Consider the following 23,571-nt stretch of genomic DNA (forward strand, 5'->3'; position numbering starts at 1 on the left):
AGAAGACATCCAGATGGCCAACAGACACATAAAAAGATGCTCAGCGTCACTCATTATCAGGGAAATACAAATCAAAACAACACTGAGATATCACCTCACACCGGTCAGAGTTGCTAAAATTAACAACTCAGGAAACAACAGACGCTGGTAAGGATGTGTAGAAACCCTCTTGTACTGTTGGCGGGAATGCAACCTGGTGTAGCAACTCTGGAAAACAGTGTGGAGGCTCCTCAAAAAATTAAAAATAGAACTACCCTATGACCCAGAAATAGCACTACTAGGAATTTATCCAAAGGATACAGGATTGCTAATTCATAGGGGCACATGTACCCCAATGTTTATAGCAGCACTTTCAACAATAGCCAAATTATGGAAAGAGCCTAAGTGTCCATCAACTGATGAATGGATAAATAAGATATGGTTTATATATACAATGGAATACTACTGGGCAATGAGAAAGAATGAAATCATGCCATTTGCAGCAACATGGATGGAACTGGAAAGTATTATGCTGAGTGAAGTAAGTCAGTCAGAGAAAGGCAGATATCAAATGTTTTCATTCATGTGGATCTTGAGAAACTTGACAGAAAACCATGGGGAAGGGAAGGGGGAAAAATAGTTGCAAACAGAGAGGGAGGGAGACAAACCATAAGAGACTCTTAAATACAGAGAACAAATGGAGGGTTGATGGGGGGGTGGGGGAGAGGGGAAAATGGGTGATGGGCATTGAGAAGGGCACTTGTTGAGATGAACACCGGGTGTTGTATGTAAGCGATAAACCATAGGAATCTACCCTGAAAACCAAGAGCACACTTTACACACTGTTAGCCAAATTGACAATAAATTATATTAAAAAATAAAAATAATTGAAAAAAAAAAAAGACTTGGCTCAAGATTAACCTCCTCTATGAATACTTTGCCTACCATACTAAGCTCTCCACACAATCTATGACTGGTTCTTTTATCCCCCCATTTTCTCTCTATATACAGTTGGCCTGTTAACAATACGGGTTTGAATTGTGTGGGTTCACTTATACATGGGCTTTTTTCTCAATTAATACATTACTGTAAATGTATTTTCTCTTCCTTATGATTTTCTTAATAACATTCTCTTTTCTCTAGCTTACTTCATCACAAGAATATAGTATATAATACATATACAGAATATGTTATTAATTGACTTTTTGTGTTATCAGTAATGCTTCCAGTCAACAGTAGGCTATTAGTAGTTAAGTTTGCTGGGGGGAGGGGAAATCAAAAGTTACAGTGGACCTTTGTGCAGTGGGTCAGTGCCCCTAATACCTTGTGTTGCTCAAGGGTCAGCTGTAGTATCACAATACCTGTGGTATTTGAGTACACTTACTTAATAATATGTCTCCTCCTACTGAACAATTAATTTCCTGAGAATAGGTGGCTATCTTAATTCATAATTTATGTCCAGTAACTAGCACTGTACTTCATATATGGTAAGCATACAAGTATATGAATGGATAGATGCATGAATTCAGTATGACCTTGTAATGAGGTAGACTATGAAAAAAAATCTTAAGAACTAAAAACATGCTCCCTCCAACAATCAGATTCAATTACTACTTAAAAACTGTGGCAAGGAAATAAGAAATAACAAACTTCACTGTAGATATTCAGAAGTGAAAAGAATAGCTTTTTTTTTCCTTTTTGGCTAACTCAAAAATAAAATTAGTTATACATTTTTAATCTTTGGTTTACTATAATCATAATAAGAAAAGTTCTATGTATTCAATTATGATAAGCAAGTATCAATAGAATTTTCTTTATAAATCACAATTTTTAAAACAATACTATTATTTTCAGAATGTTAAAAAAAATCCATTTATGAAGGTAGACCACCCCAATATAAATTAAATTGTGAAAAAGTCAAGATAAATGAGACTGATCACAGAACTAACAATACAATAACAAAACAATAACAATAACTTATTTCCAACCTAAAGTCATAATATCATTACCATGGATTCAGTCCTCCAATATCTGTTTAGCTAAGTAATTTTCTCTGTAAAAGAAAAAATAACTAGTATTTTTTTCTGTATTCCTGACTGATACTCCATGTGATTTAAGATAATAATAACAGGGGCACCTGGGTGGCTCAGTCCGTTAAGCGTCCAAGTTTGGCTCAGGCCATGATCTCGAGCCCCGCGTTGGGCTCTGTGCTGACAGCTCAGAGGCTGGAGCCTGCTTCCGATTCTGTGTCTCCCTCTCTCTCTGCCCCTCCCCTGCTAATGGTCTGTCTCTCTCTGTCTCTCAATAATAAATGTTAAAAAAACATTTTTTTAAATAATAACAATAATCACAGCTACCATGTAATAAGTATTTACTAAATGCTACTCACCATTTCACATATGATACTTCATTTAAGGTTTATAACAATTCTATTATCTTTGCATTCATAGCCCTGGGTGACAGCCCAACAATAAAACAGCCTCTGAAAATTCAATTACCTAAAGTCTTACTACCAATTTTAAGGGGGAAAGGAAGGACTACCTGATTTCAAAGCCTGTGTCCTTTGTACAACAATATGCCACTTCTCTTAATTCATTAAAAATGTTACTCACCCAATTTATCCAGTATTAAAATTGTATTGACATTTTAAATTTATAACAGGAAAGGAATATAATGCCAATATTGACAGCAAAACTCAACACCTTAAGATAAACTTTTATGTAGCTGTAATTCATCATTTTGAGTAACATAACTAAATCATGGCATAGAAAGTAATTAAAATAACATTTTCCTTTGTGTGATATAAAAAACTTATTAAGACAGTTCTTTACTCCATAATACAAAACAGACCAATTATTTCTGGATCAGTCTGTTTTTCAAAGCTTATTCTTTCAAACATAGAAACTAGTGAAAAATATTTTTCTAAATCAGTAAGTCATTCAATATATTAAATGTCTAACATTTTGAAATTAAATTTTCATCAAAGAACTCTTAGAAATCTAAAACAATATACAAACATTAACCTTTATTAGTAGAGTAGCCATACGACTTATTATTTAAACCTATACACTTTTTGAAGAAGGGGCCCTACTGGTTATTATAATGGGACAACAGATTTAACCAGGACTGTCCCAATAACCAGGACAAGAGGACACCTTAACACCTTGTCCGCGGAGTCTTCTGCTATTCATCACATTCACAGTCCTCCTATAACTACTAAGTGGAAAGACACGCATGCCTACTATATAAGCCATTTGGCTACGTATTTATAGCAGCACAATATTAAACCATCTTTGCTAACTATCCATGTTTTAAAAGGCTACTAAAGTAATTCACATTAATAGAAAACTTCAATAACTTCAACTATACCTCATTCTGAAGTTCATCACCACTTTTAACAGAAGCAAGCATATCATATAAGGTACAGCAAAGATCTTCTATTCTTGTTGCTTCAGCCATTTCATTTAAAGTTGCATTTAAGTACTTCTCAACTTCACACCACAAAAAGGAGTCGTTTGTTTTTTCCACAGGCTTGAGCTCTGGTGTAGACTGCTCCTGAAAATGTTCATTCAGAAACTTCTTATAATCAAGGCTTATAGTTTTCTGGGGTTCACCATTTATTGGCAGTTCGTCAAAGTGGTCCAAATCATGCATGTCAAATGAAAATGCTAAATTTTTACCAAATAAAACTCTATCACCATATTCTTCTTCTGTCATGTGGATAAGAGCAGTAAGATTGTCTTGACGAAAATGAGAAATAATTCGATTAGTAGCATTACAAGCTGCAGTGGCAGATGATGATGGAAAAGGACCAAACATCTGTTTGATAGCCTTTGTCTCCTTGTGACCGACAGAGTCCTTCAAGTGAAATGTCTTGAAGAGAAATGCAGCCGCACTTTCAATTGCTTCTTTACCATTATCTATTCCAACTATTCGAAAATGAAAGAAACAGTATTAGCTCAAATGAATCACAGTTCAAGTTACTGTCTTCAAAAAAACTACTACCAATATTTTTCTGGGTACTTCCAACAGTGAAAGTATACTGATAAAGATAACCAATTTAGGAGCAGAAAAATCCCTGTAAGTCTATTCCCAAATTCCCAAAGAAAAATATTAGGTCAATAAATCATTATCAGTAATCATTCTCCATCTAAAAAGGAGAAACCCGCTAGTAACAACTCTTTACCTCTTTCTGAAAACAACTTGAGGTGTTACGTAAAAACTTACTTAAAAGTGATTTTTTTGAACAGTTTTCATGGGTTAAATAAACCCAAATAAGGTTTAAAATACATCTGAATTATAGACTTTTGGAGCTAGAACAAAACGTCAAGAGATCTATAACTCCTTTCCGATTTGTACTGTGAATCTCAGATGGCAAGAAATAGATTTATATAGTTTTCACTCAAAAACATTTAATAATATCAAGGATGGACATAATAGAATCTTTTCAAATAAACTTAGCCAATATTACAAAACATTTTTTAAAAATCCATTGTTTAAAGGCCAGAAGTAAATTCCTTACCAAAGTAAGTAAAGGAGCTGCCACTATTTCTTTAAAGCATAAATTTCTCATCACTGATTTTCCCAAATAAAGGAAGGAAAGAACCTATATCTGTGTCATAGAATTCAAAGAATAGCCTGAGAGCAGAAAAAAATAATTTTAATCTTCAGAAGACCTCAAAGTCAGTGTGTCTGAGTTTAAGGAATAAAGTTAGTAATGTAATACTAGGATCTTCCTGAAAACATTGCTACAATCATTACTGATCACAAATCTTAAGCAGTCTAGTACAGCTTGATATTCAATCCAAACTTCTACACTTTGTTTTCAAGTCACCCCAGGAGCTGACTCCATCCTTTTTTCCCATCCTCACTCGCCATTATTCATTTCCAACTTCAGAATTTAATATCCAAAAACCAGGTCCTGTCCTATTCTATGCCTGTCTCCACACCTTTATGTAACCTTCCCCAAGGCCTCTAATTGTTGGAATTTTACCCATGTTTCAGAATCCAGCTTAACTGCCTCTTTCAAGGTGAGCATGAATATTGATACAATGTTGTACTCTGTCACTGCTCATACCCCAAAACAGGTGTCTCAATACAAATTTGTTGAATTAACCTAAACCCAGGCCTCAGTGATATCAGGCTAGTGTTTTTACACTATACCACACTGCCTCAGTAATTTATCTGATGCTTACACAGGTGTGTGGAAGACTAATAATTTAGGAGTGAAAGTAATTTTACAATGGCTATTATTTCTGATTTCTTCAACTATAAAGTCTACTTGTATGATTTTTAAAGAATTTACAAAACAGTATGGGACATATAATTAATCTTTTATTATTTAGGAAAATACATGACTAAAAACTTCTATAAATTAAATAATGCTTAAAATTAATTAATTGAATAACATTTATCTACATTTTACTTAGTCTATACATGATGCTTAGAGAACTCGGGTTTTGAATCATTTAGGAATTGTGATAATTCTACAAATAATTCAACAGGGGTGGGACTACTGAGGTCTGAATTAAAATGAACTCTCATTTTCAAACTCACTTTATATCTAACATGTAAACATGTATTCTTTTGTAAAAATATTTTGCACCTTGGGATTTTTCTTAAACTTACTAAGAACTTTTCCATTAAATTATCTCAATCTTTCCTAACAAAATTAGCTTCATCTTACAGATGCTAAAATGGAGACCCAGAGATAAATAATTTGGGAGAGATCAAACAGGTATTTACTTATTAAAGAAGATTCAGAGCAGTCTTGTAACTCCTAAACAAAGTTCTTCTACTACCCCACAATGACTCCTTATAAAGTCCCAGAAAGTAGATTTATCCCTAAGTCTCCTTTACTAAATAAATGATAAATCACTCTAGGAAATAAATAAATGAGAGAACAGTCTTAATTTCTTACCAAAAATGGAATTAATTTATATACCATTATTACATCTCTGGTTAAAGTATGCTACAGGCATATACTGCATTCGTTAAATATAATGCAGTGGATCCATACATCTTACCAGAAAATAATCTTCATGGTATCAGAGAAAAGATAAGTTATGAGTCCACATTTGAAGAAAAAGAAAATAATTACAGGCTCTTAGAAATAAAGATCGAAAACATTTTTTCAGGGTTTCAAATTTTTAAATGAGCATTGGTAATATCTATTTCCCCAAAACAGTCTTTAAAATATCTTTTTAATGTTTATTTATTTTTGAGAGAGAGTGCGAGCAGGGGAAGTGCAGAGAGAGAGGGAGACACAGAATCCAAAGCAAGCTCCATGCTCTGAGCTGTCAGCACATAGCCTGACACGAGGCTCGAACATGATCACGGACCAGATCACAACCTGAGCAGAAGTCAGACGCCCAACTGAGCCACCCAGGCGCCCCTCTCTAAGTTAGATAATGTTGCTTCATAAACGTTAATACCCTTGCCTAACTATTCACTCTCCCGTACAACCTACTCCAGTGTATCTTTGAGTAAGACACATGTTCGCACCACCAAGCGGTTTCTAAAAAGTGAACTAGCACCGCGATATTCAGGAGTCTGGGAGTTTGTTTTGGAGAAACATTAGCAAACACCATTTATGGCTACTGTTGGCTTTCCAACGAAGAGAGTACTGCATTTTGAAAACGATGGACTTCTCTGGGGCACTAAACCACACAAGGCCAACTTTTCGCCCCACTGCCTTGCAGCAACCGCGCACGCGTGTTTTCCGTGCCCAGAGACGCGACACGACTTCCAGCGCATACAGTCCGCACGTGATGACGTAGTTATCATAGGACGCTGGCCGTTGGCCGACCACCCTGATGAGAAGGTAGCTCAGGATTGGAGGAGAGAACTGTGGCCTCACGCTGGCAGCAACAAAGGAGCCACAATAGTTAACTAACACTTGCCCACCCATGAAGCCAGCACTCAGATCTTTTGGGGACTAAACTACATGAAAGGTATTTGAAAAACATGGAGAAAACATAGAAAACATCTGAAGAAAGTGAATGCAGCTGGATGTCTGGCCTGTCACTGGTCTGGCAGGCCCCACCACCCCTCAATAGAAATGGCGTTAGAAGGGAAACGGACAGGAAACCTAAGCGCTTCTCCATCAACTAGCTGAACCAGTGCACAAATAACTGCGCCACATGGAGAGACCTCAGAAAACATGTGTGGTGCGCTTCTGGAGTGTAAACTTGTAAAAAGTAGTCCTTTTCTTACACCGTACTGAAAATTAAATTTGTTCACAAATAACCTCTTTATTTTTATGTACAGTGTAGTACTCATATTTTATGTACAATGTAAAACTGATAAACTTTTAAATGATTTCGTAGGCTAAAACTCTTGAACAGTTAACATTAGCTCCCAAATCTTCAAGTCTTTTCCGTTTTACACCACTGCCTGTCCTAATCTTTCTAGGCGGATGTTAATAAGTTTAGTTGTGTCAAGATAAAATATCAGTAAAGAATAAGATATACACTAAATAATCAACTCTCAAAGGCTTGAATGAAACTTAGTATCTCCAGACCTTTAAGAAAGCTAGTCGAGATACTCAACCATTTGAGTATCAAATGTTCTAACATAAAACACTAAACAAGATAGACTGTAAACCAGAAAACTGGTTCTATCACCTGGCACTTCAACTGCAACACATTTAAAGAGATATGATGCTTAGAGGGTTATTAGAATACTCTATATTAGTAATAAATACTTGCCCTTCCTACTTCAGTTACATTGAGAGAAAATAAGATGTGAAATGTACAATAAACTGTAAAGATATAACTGGTAACTGATTAACAAAACAAATTTTTAAAATCAGAGTTGAGTGATGACTATAATCATAAGTCATTCTCAATACAAAATTTACTTCTAATACTAAATACTTTTAATACTGAGAATTACAGGGTTGTAAATTATAACTTTTAACAAATAACCTACACCACAGTAGCTGGGGAATTCCTAAATCAGAATAAGAAATTTTTAAATTGAAAATTGAATAAAAATATCCATCAACTGCTTGCATTTCCATTTGCAAGTTAACAAATGAGTTCCTTGATCAGTTAAATCTTCAATGTTTAGCAGAAAATATTTTATAAATATATATTTTAATATTGAAATGTTCAAAACAGTCAAATTTACTTTTTCATGTTATACAAAACTTTGTTCATTTTACTGAACACTTGATCTGCAATTGTAAATACCATAATATTATAACCCAGCATCAGTGTTACCTTAAGTTCATTCCATTTGTTATTATCAGCAACATAGCCCAGCTACTATAAACATGTTATATTTGCATGGAGATTAGCTAACTGATTTTTTAACTGGTAATTATGATAATTTTTTACAAATATGTAAAATATTTGTGCTATAAACTTTCCTAGGATAGCATCACATATAAAAAGGTACAAAAATAAGGATTCAACTTAATCATATACTATTACATTCCCCAATCACATCTCTCCCTTTACATATTCCCTTCCAGTCTCTGTTGGTGTGCTTTTTAACAAGCATAGTATCTAAAATTGTCTAAAATGAATTTTGCAAGTATTTTCCTCATTTTACAGAGAAACTCAGATACATGAGATTAAATAACATACTAAGACTATAAGAGCAGGATCATTTGTTTTTGCATTTTACCATCTTTCAAATTACCAAATTATCAAACAAATTTATAATAAATACAGATAACCATTTACCATATGCTTTTGGGGAATAAATGGAACAATTTATGTGAGACAAATTTAAAATTGCCTAAGTAATACAATTTAATATAATGGATTTCATTTAAGAGTGTAACTACATCAAAGCACCTACAACAAAACCTCACATTAAGTAGGCACAGTATTCAAGATATGTTCAATAACTTGAAGGACTTGCTTAAATGTTAAGATTACTCTACACTTATATAGAAATCATTGCCTTCAGGGTGAGCAAATAAAGGAAAACAGAGAAACATACTTGGTAGAGAAAAAGAAGAATACAAGAGACTAAAAATAGTCCAATGCACTTCCCCATGTTTTAAAGTCAGCCATTTAATTTTGTGTTATTAATTACAGAATGTGAATACTTATCTTACAGTGTAGACTTCAAGTCAGCATCCAGCCACTATATTATCATTTCTAGTACTATAAAATCCTGCATCAAATTACAACTTGACTTCCCAAGCAACCAGGTAACATCAAAATCTCAAGTTCATATAAAATTGTCAATTTCATTTATAATAGTGAAACCATCATTTTGAGCATCACTAAGGAAATAAACTGTACCTTTGAGCAAATCACATACCTCCCTGAGATCTGGCATTTTAAACTTTAACATCCAAGAGAAAAAATTAAAAAACAAAACAAACAAACAAAAAACAGGTGCTGTAAAGTTTTTCTTCAGTTCTGTACCCATTTATCAGATGCTTAGTAATATATTTGACAATACTATAAAGAAAATCAACTGTACCTTAAAAATGCCTCTACTAAGGAATGCAGTGTAAATTACTTACAAATAATAATTTGTAAATAAAGAATAATATACTGATAAACTTCATAAACTGTAAAAATTTGATCCTATTTCCAACTCTTGCCATTGCTATAATGTCCATTCAATTTATAGTTGTTCTGCCATATTCTCAAGTAATCTGAGCTTCCTGTTTATACAGTTGATACATTTGTAAAGTCATCTATGATGTCATTAAGTTATTCAGCTCTTCCATTTTATAATTTCTGTGGTGAAACAGACATAAATATAACAACTCTGACCTGAACATCTACAACAAAATCTAAATCTGCCCCAACTGCCCTTCTCCATGAATCCCTTCCTGACTTACCCAAGCACTGTTCCTGCACTTTCTGTAACACCACATCACTGGGCACATACATCTGTCATAACATTTAACTACAAAGAACAACTATTTGTTTACCAATAGCTACTGGTACATGTAGGTTATAATAAAATTATTCACTGACAGATGTTTACCAAGCTTTACTTTCGACACTTTGCAGTCTTGCTTCACATCACAACTACACAAAAATAAGAATTACCATCACTGTTACAGACGAGGAAATGGGATTAGTGGTATTAATTAGCCACTCACCAACAAAGGAAAGAACCGAATTTGTACATCTATTAACTCATAACTTCAAACCATCCTAAACTATAGGAAAATAATATTATGAAAACAAAACAAAAAATACTGAATCAAAATAGTTGTAAATATTCTAAACAACATTTTAACTGACTGGATCTATCCACATATCTAAAAAAAAAAAAAAAAGAACTACAGGCAAGTAGTATTCAGAAATGCAAAGGTTGATCAATTATCAGAAAATCTAACAACATATTACTCTACTCTCAAAAAATTAAAGATGTCTAGTGCACAGATGTGATGGCTAGATGTGGAGCACGTGGTGAACAAAAGGCAACAAACATGAAGAAAAGGCAAGCTATTAGCAGTCTTGGGCTCTACTATTACCAAGTTGCTGAATCCTACAGAGGGAGTTTGTGAGATAAAACATAAACCCACTTGGTCTGTTACCACAGTAGGCTTTGATATCTGAGCTGAATATATTCCTAATACATATTTATGAATGTATAAATATGTAATAAAAATAGGCATGAGAATAAATACAAATTTATTTATTATATTTGTGATACTGGTTACCAAAGGTTGAGCAGTATTCACAATGAGTTCTGACCACATCCTTTTTATTTCTTAAAACAGAAAAACTGAAGACAGCCAAGTGTTAAGCTAAATCGTGAATACACAGGTATTTATTATGTTTTTATTTTTATCAGTCTGAAATATTTCAAGAAAAATGATAAGATAAAAGCCATATTTTTATTGAATAAAACAAGAACATATACAGTACACATACAGCTCAAAGAATTATCACAAAATGAATGTACCTATGTAATTTGGAAAACTACTTCCAGAAAGAGATAATCAGCTCCCCAGAAACTTCGAAGTCCACCCCCAGTCATTACCTGCTTCCTCAAAAGTAGCCACTATCCTGACTTATGAAACAGAGATTAATCGGGCCTAGTTTTCTCAACTTCATATAAACACAATTAATCATCCTGTCCTTTTGTGTTTGGCTGCTTCCACTCAACACTGTAAGATTCATTTACAATGTTACATGTACAATTCTAGTTCCTTATTGGTATAAGGTAGTCTACATATCATAATCTATCTATGTCCCACTATTTAACAGTGAACTGGGTTGTTTCCACTTTAAAGCTATTATAAATAATGTTGCCATAAATGCACTGGTCTTTGGTATATATGTGCAGGAACTGTTACTGGATATACTGAATATATGTATATTGCTGGATGATATATATAGCAAAACTTAAGATTTCACTTGTCCAACAACAGCAGATATTGTTATTCAAAGCAGCCATACCAATTTAAACTCTACCCAGCAATGCATGCAAATTCTTATTTTACATTCTTGAACCTGACCAACAATTGGTATGTATGTTGTTCTTTTAAATTTTAACCATTCTTATCAGTGCACATGTTAGTGGCATCTCTCTGATTACCAATAAGGTTGGACACCTTTTTATGTTTACTAGCCATTCAATTATCTTCTACATCTGCAAAGTGCTTGTTCAAGGCTCCTGCTCCTTTTTATATAGGAGTATCTTTTCTTATTAATTTGTATAAGTTCATAATGTAGATACAAACTCTCTTTGGGGTCATATATATTGAAGCTATATTCTCCTACTCTGTGACTTGCCTTTTTACTTTCAAAGAATAAAAAAATATGTCTTAATGTAATTCAATTTACCAGTCATTCCCTTTAGGAAGGCTTTCTGTTTACTACTTAATATAATTTTCCATAAAGATCATGAAGATATTCTTCTTTATCTTTAGATTTATTGTTTTGAGCCTCATGTTTTATTTTATAAGCTGCTTAGAATTATCTGTACAGGTATAATTTTTTCATATGCATATACAGTTGACCCAGCACCATGTACTGAAAAAACAACCATGCTTCACTACTTAATGGTGTTCATGGTAAAGAAAGAGCCCTATATCTGTGGGTCAGTTTCTGGACTCTATTCCATCCTACTGGTCTATTTGCCTATCCTTAGACCAACATCTGTCTAGTTTACTAATCTTTATAATAAGTCCATTCCCTCTATTTTTCAAGGTTGACTTGGCCGCTTTTTGCCTCTGAATTTCCATATAATTTTCAGATTATCTTGTCAATTTCCACATACATATGCACATCCTCAAACACAAACCTGCAGAGATTTTGATTAGGATTGCACTGAATCTGGAGGTCATTTGAGTAAAAATGGTATCTTTATAATAATGAGTATTCCAATCCTTTGTATATTATTCCATTTATTTAGGTCTTCTTTAATTTCTCTCAATATTTTAGTTTCCCATGAGGAAATCTTGCACATCTTTTGTTAAATTTACTTCTAGATATTTGATGACTTTTAATGTTTTTGTAAATGGCATTTTAAAAAATTTGCTGCTAGTAAGAAGAAATAAAATTGATTTTTATATTGACCTTGCTAATAAATCCATTTTCTAAAGATAGAATTATGTGAATAATGGCAGTTTTTATCAATCTTTATACTCTTTCTTGCCTTATTAGCAAGGACCTTCAGTACAATGAGAAAAACAAATGGTGATTGGCATTGTTATTTCATTTCCTGTTTTAAGGGAGCAGCTTTTTTAACAATGCATCATTGCATAAGATGTTTGATCTAGGCTTTTTAAATGTATATTATTTATCAAGTTAAGAAAGTTCTATTCCTAGTTGCTAAGAATTCTTATAATTGCATTTTAGATATTAAAAAGTTTTTCTTCATCTACTAAATAATGTGATTTTTAAACCTTTATTACATGAATCACACGTCACTATTTATTAATCCATTAAGTAATATTTTGTGCACTCATGTGCATTCGTGTTCTCTCTCACACACACATTTCATATGTATTTTTTTTTATTGATCCATTTGCCAGTACATAGCAGTCTATATGACATTTCACTATAAACATTGCAGTATGCATCTCCTGAGATTTAGGATATCCTGACTCACCTCAGATCTAATCTCACCTAATGCTATCCAGACTACATATTCAAATTTCTACAATTGTCCCCAAAATGTCTTTATTACTTTTTTTCTGACTCAGGATTCAATCAATGACAGTACATTACATTTAATTATTATATGCCTGTAACCTTCTTTAATCTACAATAATAACCTCATGTCTCTTTAAATGACATTATATGACACTCTCCAGTCAAGCTATCAAGGCATACAAATTTCTTTATATGCAGGTTTTTAATTACAGATTCAATTTCTTTAAGTCAAATATTCAGATTTTCTATTTTCTCTTTTGGCCATTTTAATCATCTTTGTCATCTTAGTCCTTTAAATCTGTCAAAAGTTCTTCTCATCTTCTCATTCTCCTCTTCTCCATCCAGCTTCCTCTTCTGGAATGGACAGTCACCTCTAGGAAAAAGTGGCCCAAATGCCAGGATCACATTTTCTGAGTTTATGTCTGCTTCCAGATCTTGATCCCATTCTTCTTGCTTTGGTAGACTCTGATGTAGTTAAACAAATTTTATATTTTACAGTTTTTCTAATATTTTCAGCAGAGAGCTGTTCCCAATTATCCTGTTAGCCAATTTATGGGACATGGAGCTCCAAACTTTTTTGAAATTTGTAATTTTCAAGATAGCTACTTTTCATAAATACTCCTGAAAAATCTCCTGCCACATCCAATACACAACAGCCCTTTATTATTCTAAATGCAAAGCCTTAGTTATATAGACAGAATATCTAGACATTGCTAACACCTAATGTCTGCTGAGACCCCCCCCTTTCCAGTCACTGCCTTATAAACTGCTTTCTACCCTCAGTTTTGATTCCTCACTTCTTTATAGTAAAATCTTATTTCTTTTACAACTCAAAAAATGTAATGGATTACCAATTTCCCTAAACCACACTTTGCAAGTCGCTCCTGTCCAACATACATTTTGATTTATACTTTTCTTAAAGACAAAGTTATTAACGATAAAAACATCAAAACCCAAATAAAGCAGGGATTATAAATCAGAGAAGTCAAAACAAACAGGTCTATGGTGAAACAATGTGAATACTGAAAAAAACTAGTTCAGTTCTGGCTGAGTCCTAATCTGTATTCAGAACAGAGTAAAAGCATTAGATCATTCTGTTCTTGCTCTGGGAGAGATTAAGTTACATAGCTGAGTAGGGAAGTGATGGGTCTTTCTAATTACCTTCCCTACATTCTTGACCCCCAATTCTAGTTTCTCTAACTACACTGTGGAAGGCTTATAAGCCTCCTGGAATGAGAATTTAAAACTCTAAGTAACAGATACACATGCCTAATACATGATGCATTTTATCGATTGACACTCTCAATCCTGACCTCTTTATTTTAAAAAATGTTTGTACTTAGAGCACATAAAATATATTGACAAAAGTTTCACCACCAACAGAACATAGGTTAATATGACTATGCTTATCCTTCAAAATCCATGGAGGAGATCGCTATGTCTACAATGAGTACTTAAATTAAGGTTAAGGGCCATAATTTATAATGTTTTCTCTCTAAAGCTAAGTTTATCATTAAAATAATATTGAAGGGAGAATAAAATTGTAAAATGGTATGGGAATATATTAAATGTAAATCTGAGAGAAAAAAATACTTCAAAATAACAGAAAAAAAAAAAAAGAAGCTGCTACTGGTAAGACACTGTCCATTGTCAAGAGCAGAAGTACTAAAGACCACAAAGTACTATTAGTTGAATTCTCAATACTTCTCTTATTTATTGATCATCATCTGTATGTATCCATTCCACCACAGTAGGTGCTAGTATTCCATACTATAAAAAAGTATGGAATAGATGATAGTCTAATGGAACACTATCTACTAAGATTAGAAAGGATAACAGAGGACATGAATGAAACCTAAGCCATTTCGTAGGAGATGAGGAACATCTGACCAGGTGAACACAAGGGGAAAGTTATTTTAACATATAAAAGACAGAAAAAACAGTAAGCACTGTTCAGGAACTTAAGTCAACATTGCATATGTTAGTAGTAAAGGTTACATTTGGTAGAAAGGCAAGGAAATGAATGAAAAGGCAAGTTGTTTCAATTCATAAAGAAACTTTTATTAAGTCCATTCAAATGAATTTGGTCTAAAGAGTAATATGAAAATAAAAAATGAGCATTGCTTTTTACAAAGATAAGTGTAGTAAGAGTAAAGAAGTTGAGTAAGAAAGGAAAGCTGAGGCAATAGGCTTCTGCAGTAAATTAGACAAGAGATGACAAAAGCCTAAACTAAAGCAATGATAAACAATGTAGAAAGAGTGCATTTAAGAATAGCTAAAGGAATCTACCCCTGAAATCATTGTTGCACTATATGCTAACTTGAATGTAAATTTTTAAAAATTTTTAAAAATTAAAAATAAAAAAACATGTAAAATACCATATTAAAAAAAAAGAATAGCTGAAAAGTTGGCTTAACAGTACATGACCTCTGACTACAAGAAAAGGAAAGAATGTAGTTATTTCCATCATGTTTCTACTTCAGGGTCTAGTCTATCTTCACCATGACTCAACCATGGGATTCAGTTAACCTTCACAGGTCTAGCACTTTACATACAAAATAAAGAGACTGGACCAGATGTTCTCTGATGTTCCTTACCAGCTTAAAATACCCATTACAATGACTAGTTGATATCATAGTCTTAAACAAGTGCATTATACTATTATGTTCAATTGAAATAGGAGTGATTATTTTTTCTTTATTCTTTTGCTCTATTGAATACAATTATACCAAATTACCTGTGTTAAAAAGCAATATAAAAAATCACAAAAACATTTTCCCATGAGACTAATCTTTTCAAAGTTGCTAATGTTAATTAGGCTTCCAGTATCAGCAGTATTTTTATTCAGAAAGAGTGGCTGACTACAAGTCAACTATTAGTTTCGCTAAAGCTAATACTTATTCAACTTAAACATAGCATTTAAAAGTAGACACAACAGAGCATTTGCCTAAATCCAACCCTAAGGTTTTCTCTGTCATGAAAATATTCTTTTGAGATACTGTATCTCAAAATAATCAATTCCTTAAACACATCAATCAATAGATTAGTCCCTGAGTATGTATCAGAAAGTTTTGCCAACAGGTAAAACTCCTAGGATTACATTTAATGACTGATATGTAAAACAATGATTTTTGACTTGTCAGAGATACTCAGGGAAGAAATCTAAAGGGAAACCTATTTTTAAAAGATCTTAATTTCCAGGGTGCCGGGGTGGCTCAGTATGCTGATTTTGGTTCAGGTCAAGGTCATGGGATAGAGCCCCATGTTGGGCTCTGTGCTGAGCATGGAACCTGCTTAAGATTCATTCATTCATTCATTCATTCTCTCTCTCTCTCCCCCTCCCTCCCTCCCTCTATCCCTCTCCCCTGCCCACACTCTCTAAAATAAATTAATTAAATAAATCTTTTTAAGAAAATCTTACTTTCCACATTATTTAAATAAATAATTTAGCCATGATACTGGATAAACTCAATATTTTAACTGTTTTTGCTGAGTGTTTTGAGTCATTTTTTCAAAAATGTTTTTGTAAGTTTTATTTATTTAGAGAGAGAGGGAGGGAGGGAGAGCATGCACAAGTGGAGGAGGGGCAGAGAGGAGAGACAGAATCCCAAGCAGACTCTGTGCTGATGGCCATCAACACAGAGTCCAATGAAGGGCTCAAGGTCACAAACTGTGAGATCATGACCTGAGCCAAGATCAAGAGTTGGATGCTTAACTGACTGTGGCACCCAGACACCCCAGTATTTTGAGTCATTTTTACAACTGAACCAAAGAAGAGGAAAGACACTCTTCTACAGTTTTTGAAAAGTTCTTTAGTCAGACCACCCCCTCTCCACAATGGCCCTAACATCTCAGAAATGAAAATATCCTAAAATAGGAAGTCCCAAAGGGTTAAGACCCTGGTCAAGTTGATCTAGGTAAACTGAAGACTCTGCATTTTTGCCTCAATTTTCCAATGAATTTTAACTACCTCTTTATTTTTAAAATATAAAGTGTGATTCTATGCCAAATGCTACCACAAATCTCATCAAAGTATGCTTTATTTCCCCTAGGCTTAAACAACAACAAAAAAATCCTTTACTTATTAAAGCCCTTGAACTTCAGAAGATAATCTAACTATAAAAATATACATGACATTCATTTTGTACATTCACAACTTAAAACAATGACGTTAAATTTTATGTTATATTACAAACCAATGACAAATAATACATCAAAGTGTGCTATCTATGAAGAACAAATTTTAAAATTTGATGATCATAAATAAGTCAAGTATATGAGATCTAACAGAAACACCCTCCCCAAAGTTGGTGTAGGCCAGAAAACTGCCAACCAGCATATGATAAAGAATCTAAATTTTCCTCTACCAAAAAACCATCTATGAAAACCTCTTCATTTATTTATCAAGTGAATTTTAAGACCCTAAAACACACAAAGCATTATTCTAAGCACTAAGGATGAAGTGTTGAACAAGAAAAGATCCTATTCTTATGAAACTTACATCCTAGTAGCAAAACCCAGGCAATAAACAAACAAGGAACATATCAGATAATGATAAATGTTATGGAGAAAATGTTACTGAGGTTATATGATAAAGAGTGACTGAGTAACAACTTGAGATTGGATGGTCAGCTAGGGCCTCATTAAAGACATAAGTTTTTAGTGGAGTTCAAAATAACAAGAAAAGATCTAACCACTCTAAGACTAGGCTAAAAGAACATTCTCAACACAGGGAATAACACGTATAAAGACAGTAAAACAGGCACCAACTTGGACTGAAGAAGTGAGAAAAGGCCAGTGTCTAATGAAGCATAATTAGCGAGGACAAGGATGACTCAAGGTCAGAGAGAAAGGTGGAGGCCAGATCTCACAGGGCCAGGGTATCAGCATGAACTTTCTGGGTACAAACCTAAATTTAGAACTACAGTAGAGTTAACTATGCTTTTTAATTATCAGAGTCTAGAATGAGAGGATGAATTCCAATGAACAAACTCAGATGTTTTAACAAAGAATCATTTGTTTATTTTTTTTAACCTTGGAAAAGTAACCTATATTAATATATAGTATTAAAATCTCTAATTATAATTTCCTTCAAATACAATCAATTGATGAGAATATTAGTGTACAACAGGGATAGAAGCAAAGTTTAGCTTCAGTGCTGCCCCTCACTATGTGTTGATGGGCATCTATAAGAAATTGAGCTACATGGTTTTTAAGGTTCTTTCAAGCTACGTTATAATTTTCATTTACCCTCTCCTTACCTGAAACATAATTGTGGTTTTCAAACTCTAAATTCCTATGAACCTGTCATGTTTGATTCTACACTAATTACTAATTTAATTCTGTTTCTACGACTCTATCCCAAGCTCTGAGATATATAAGAGTATCTTTCATAATTATAAATACTTGTCTGGAAACTTTAGCCTTTCGCCATATGGCACACAGTTTAAAAGGAACCTATTTTTGAACCTTACTGGTTCTATAAAACAAAATGAAACGAAACAAAACTATACCTATTTGTTTTGCAGCCTGCAATATATCTTTTAAGTCTTCATTTACACTTTGCATTTCACTCTTCTCCAGTTTTTCATTCAAAAATTTTACTATCTTCTTCCATGTAACATCCAAGTCTACAATTTGTTCATGAAGTTTAGACCGCTTCACCTGAAACAGCATAATACAGAGACACTGGTCAAAGGTTTCCTTAAAGCCATGCATATATTTTGCATTATATTATACAACCTGGCACTACCAAGAATTCAAAATTGCTTTTTAACTAAGCTCTGAGGAGGAGCTTTATTTAAATGTGATTTTTAAAAAAATCACATTTTAAAAGGTTATGTTTTTTAAATATCACATTTTAAAAGATATGTTTAATAAAAATTTATTTTTTATAGTTTTAATCACATGAATATTCATTATGTAATTATTTTTATACAGCAAAGTAAACAAAGCAAAAAGCCCAACATCCAGGGGAACCTGGCCGCCTCAGTCAAAAGCGCATCGACTCCTGATCTGAGAGTCATGAGTTCAAGCCCCACATTGGGCTTGGAGACTACTTTGGAGGGGGAAAAAAAAAAAAAAAAGATGAAAAAGTCCGATATTCAGATAAATAACATTTGGTAATATCCCACATGCCTCTTTTCCATTTTTCTGCTTGTTTTTACCACAGCTTGGACCATACTGCACATAACTAGATTCCAAATGTGGGTTTACTATATTCAAATTAGTACTGTTTTCCTAAGTATGATCCTAAAACAGTTGCGCATCCAGAAGATTCTTTTTTTTAATAATTTTTTTTTAAGTCTATTCATTTATTTATTTGGAGAGAGTGCATGTCAGTGGGGGAGGGGCAGAGAGAAATGGAGAAAGAATTACAAGCAGGCTCCACACTGTCAGCATGGGGCCGGACATAGGGCCCAAACCCATGAACCACAAGATCATGACCCGAGCCAGAACCAAGAGCTGGACGCCCAACCAACTGACTCACCCAGGAACCCCACTGAGGAGATTCTTATCTATACATACTTTTATTCTTAAGACTATAAATCTTTCCATTCTTAAGAACTGCCATATAAAGCAATATAAATTTCACTTTATACCAGTGGCCTCGACCCAAGGATTAAACCTCATGAAGACCTCTGACCAAATGAAAAAGTAGTGGGTCAGACAGAAAACTGTAATTTTCATTTTGGTTGTACTAATGATATTGCATAATTCGTTTTTACTTCCCTGCCTCAGTTTTCCAATTTAAAATGTTAATTTATGCTAATTAATCTGGGTTTAGGGGGAAGAAAATGGAGAAACATAGAAATAAGACTGGCCACAAAGGTTCCTGGCTGTTTTAGCAAGAAGAACATGCAATTCTGATCTTAGGGTCATGAGTGTGAGCCTGACCCTGGGTGTGGAGATTATGAAAATAAATAAATAAACTTAAAAAAAAAAGGATTGGCCATAAATTGAATTAAGTTGTTTCAATGGGTCATAGGTATACAAAAGTTGATCTTATTTTTCCCTTTCTTTTGTATTGTTAGATATATCCCAAGATAAAAAGTTATATTAAAATGAGTTTCATTAGATCTGTCACTTTTTTCCCTCAGGAAAAAAAGTGTTTAAAAGACTACAAGAATAAATAAATGACATGGAATTGCATGTAGTCCTTATACATTTTCAGATTTTAAAATCTTGTTGTTATCTCTAATATAAAGTAACTTGTAAAAAGAGCCTTGATTAGGTGAGGTGAGAAAACAATAAGTTTAAGACAGTAATATTAACTAATTGTATAGACTATAGCCTTATTTTAATTGCCATAGAAATGCAAAACAGCTCCCATTGTAAAGAAGGTCAACTGTTCTCTGTAGTAAAACTGTATCACTGCTAGAGGAAAAATCTACCTAAAGACTGTTAACAAATCTTCTCTTCCTAGTATCAATCTTTAAGTGAAGGTATTAATTGTAAAACTGTCAAAGGACCATAAGCAATAAAATTCCAACCTATTAGAAAACAATGTTAATATTCTACAATACAGTCAAACAGCAAAGTGACTGTTGTTTTTGTTTAAAAAAACAAAAAAGAACAGGGGTGCCTGGGTGGTTCAGTCGGTTCAGCGTCCGACTTCGGCTCAGGTCATGATCTTAAGGTTTGTGAGTTCGAGCCCCGCATCAGGCTCTGTGCTGACAGGTCAGGGCCTGGAGCCTGATTCAGATTCTGTGTCTCCCTCTCTCTCTGCTCCTCCCCTGCTCACACTCTGTCTAATAAATAAAGATTTAAAAAGAAAAAAACAAAAAACAAAAAAGAACAAACGTAGGGTCAGTTCCTTCATGTATATATTACATAGCTTACTTGTTCATATATACAGTTTATATACCTTCAGGACTATAAAGTCCACAACAAATTCAAGGACCAGACAGAAGCCAGTTATGAGACCAAGTACTGATTTTAAGACATTAATATTCTTATTTCCCATGTTCTGGTAAAGACATTTTTTGTCCACTTGATAAGAATTTTACCAGAGAGAGATCCACCATAAACTCATTCAGATTACCCAGAGGTAAATTACTGGATTAAATTATTTAAAACCAAAAGCAAAAAAAACCAACCTGGCAGAAATTTAGCAACATAAATTAACATAAGAACTCAATATCATAGTTCTGATTATTCTCTCTGACAATAGTCATAAGTGTTTAAGTATTCTTATAGGAAACAGCAGTATACCCATTCCCCTTCTTGGTATAACACCAAATAAGATAAAACTCACCATTTTAAGCACACCGAATTGAGAAAAAGAATATCAAATATCTGCTCACATTCTACATTTATTATGTTTTCCATTTAAAAAGTTTACCTTTAAGTCAGCCACTTCTTCATTATAATTATCTTGCTTGGTGACATTTGAAAAGGAGCGCAAAGCTCCTGTGAGACGAGGTAAAGCCATCTATTATTCAATCAGTGATCCATACAAGGAGAAACCTGAAACTGAAACAAAACAAGATGATATTTATCTTTTGGGAGGAGGCTGGAGGGGTAATCAAACTCAGCAAATTGACCTGTACAAGAGAAAAGAAAAATCAATTAGTTAAAAAGTAATTGCCACCAATGTTGAAAAATTCTCCTGACACTTTTTCTACTCACAAAGTTTTTTAATAACACATTCTCTATGGCTGAAGAAAGGAAAAAGAAACACAAAAACATTTGTTTGTGGGTATACTACAACATCCCTTCAAAATGAGCTCTACAGATTCCCAAGCACAGGCCTCCAATAGTGTATTACTATTGCCAGTCACACTGAGAGAGATGAAAGCACTTCTTCATCTTTTCTCCAATTGTGTTTTATGCTCACTGCTTTCATCTCCCATTATCTCTTGCTTTCAGAGTCTCACTGGCTTTTTCTCTTCTTGGAGTATCAAGCATGTTTCCTTCTAACTGCATTTGCATTAATGGTTCCCTCTGTTTGAAATGCTTTTCTGATGTTCATATAGGTGACTCCTTGACACAGACATCTTGGTTTAAAAGATACCTCCTGAGATGTGACTTTCTTCACCATTCAATCTAATACAGAACAGCTACCCAGTTACTGTCTCTCAAAGCACAAAATTTCAATTATCCTTATAGCACTAATTAATATTTGATATTTTTTTATTTATGTGTCTCACCCCACAAAGAGTAAGCTTCATGACAAAAAAACACAAAAAACAAACAAACAAAATAAACAAACAAAAAAAAAAACACCTTTATTTCAGTGATTGGTCCTAGCAAATAGAACAGTCCTGGAATATTTTTGGCATTCGATAATTATTTGGTGAATAGTAAAAGAATAAAAATGGAGGAAAGAAGATAATGGTAACAGGGAGACTGAATAACAAGCTGGGGAAGGGGAGACCTCCCAGGAAAAGAAAGAAGTCAGATGACCTGATCTAGTCTCCTTGTTGACATGCTGACAACTAAACAACTAACCATCTGGCAAACAGACTAATAATATTTACTATGAGGGGAATCTTTATCTATGAAATACTCTTGGAGGGTTATCCTGGTTTAAGACTGCTTATTATATGGGGCGCCTGGGTGGCGCAGTCGGTTAAGCGTCCGACTTCAGCCAGGTCACGATCTCGCGGTCCGTGAGTTCGAGCCCCGCGTCGGGCTCTGGGCTGATGGCTCAGAGCCTGGAGCCTGTTTCCGATTCTGTGTCTCCCTCTCTCTCTGCCCCTCCCCCGTTCATGCTCTGTCTCTCTCTGTCCCAAAAATAAATAAACGTTGAAAAAAAAAAAAAAATTAAAAAAAAAAAAAAAAAAAAAGACTGCTTATTATAACAAAACTACAATCTATAGTTTCCTAAGGCATGGCTCCTTACAGAATGTCACAAAAGCTATGTAAGTTCTCAAATAGGGATGATTTTGCCTCCCATGGGACATCTGGCAGTATCTGGTGACATTTTGAGTTCTCATAACTGGAGACTGTGGGGTACTACTGGCTTCTGGTAGGTAGAGGCCAGTGATACTGCTAAATATCCTATAATGCACAGGACAGTCTTTCCAAAACAAAGAATTATCTAGCCCAAAATGTAAAAACTACAGAGCTTATGAAATTCCATTCCAGAATCTGAAATACAGATGTTTTATAATCCAGATACTTTCCACAGTGTTGAAATGTCCCACAAACCTCAATTAAGAGATTTCATTATTTTGGGCCAAAGAACATGTGTCCAACATGGGAAGGAAAGAACCAGGGGGCCATATAGAATACTTCAGACCACACCCTGATTCTGCTTTTCTTCTTGATTGTTTATATCCTTGAAGTTATCACAAAGTTTAATACTTGGAAAAAATCTGAGTCTTCTGTCAGAATATATATAAAATAACTGACATGTTTAACAAAATAAGAGAGAATTTATAAAACAATGAAAAATAATAAGAAATGATGAGGCAAATTTGAAAATACAACTTTTAGAAATAAAAATATATACTTGTTAATAAACAATCAATGGATGGGTTAAATAGATTAGATA

General features: G+C 33.8%; 1 protein-coding gene across 3 annotated transcripts in view; it reads right to left on the reverse strand.

Moving 5' to 3' along the window:
* The window catches only part of ASCC3 (activating signal cointegrator 1 complex subunit 3), a 373,037-nt gene that overhangs the window by 331,885 nt on the left and 17,581 nt on the right, over positions 1-23,571 (reverse strand). For 2 of the 3 annotated variants that reach the window (XM_025925165.2, XM_086707497.1), the window contains exons 2-4: positions 21,415-21,545; positions 18,584-18,734; positions 3,349-3,908 (exon numbers count right to left, since the gene is read on the reverse strand). In XM_025925165.2, coding sequence (XP_025780950.1) covers positions 3,349-3,908; positions 18,584-18,734; positions 21,415-21,504 — 801 coding nt within the window. In that variant the 5' untranslated portion in view covers positions 21,505-21,545. The remainder of the gene's footprint in view (positions 1-3,348; positions 3,909-18,583; positions 18,735-21,414; positions 21,546-23,571) is intronic. The other variant, XM_086707498.1, reaches the window with a different exon arrangement.

This window comes from Puma concolor, chromosome B2 (genome assembly GCF_028749965.1).
Source record: "Puma concolor isolate L17-30 chromosome B2, mPumCon1.1.hap2, whole genome shotgun sequence".
Lineage (NCBI taxonomy): Eukaryota > Metazoa > Chordata > Mammalia > Carnivora > Felidae > Puma > Puma concolor.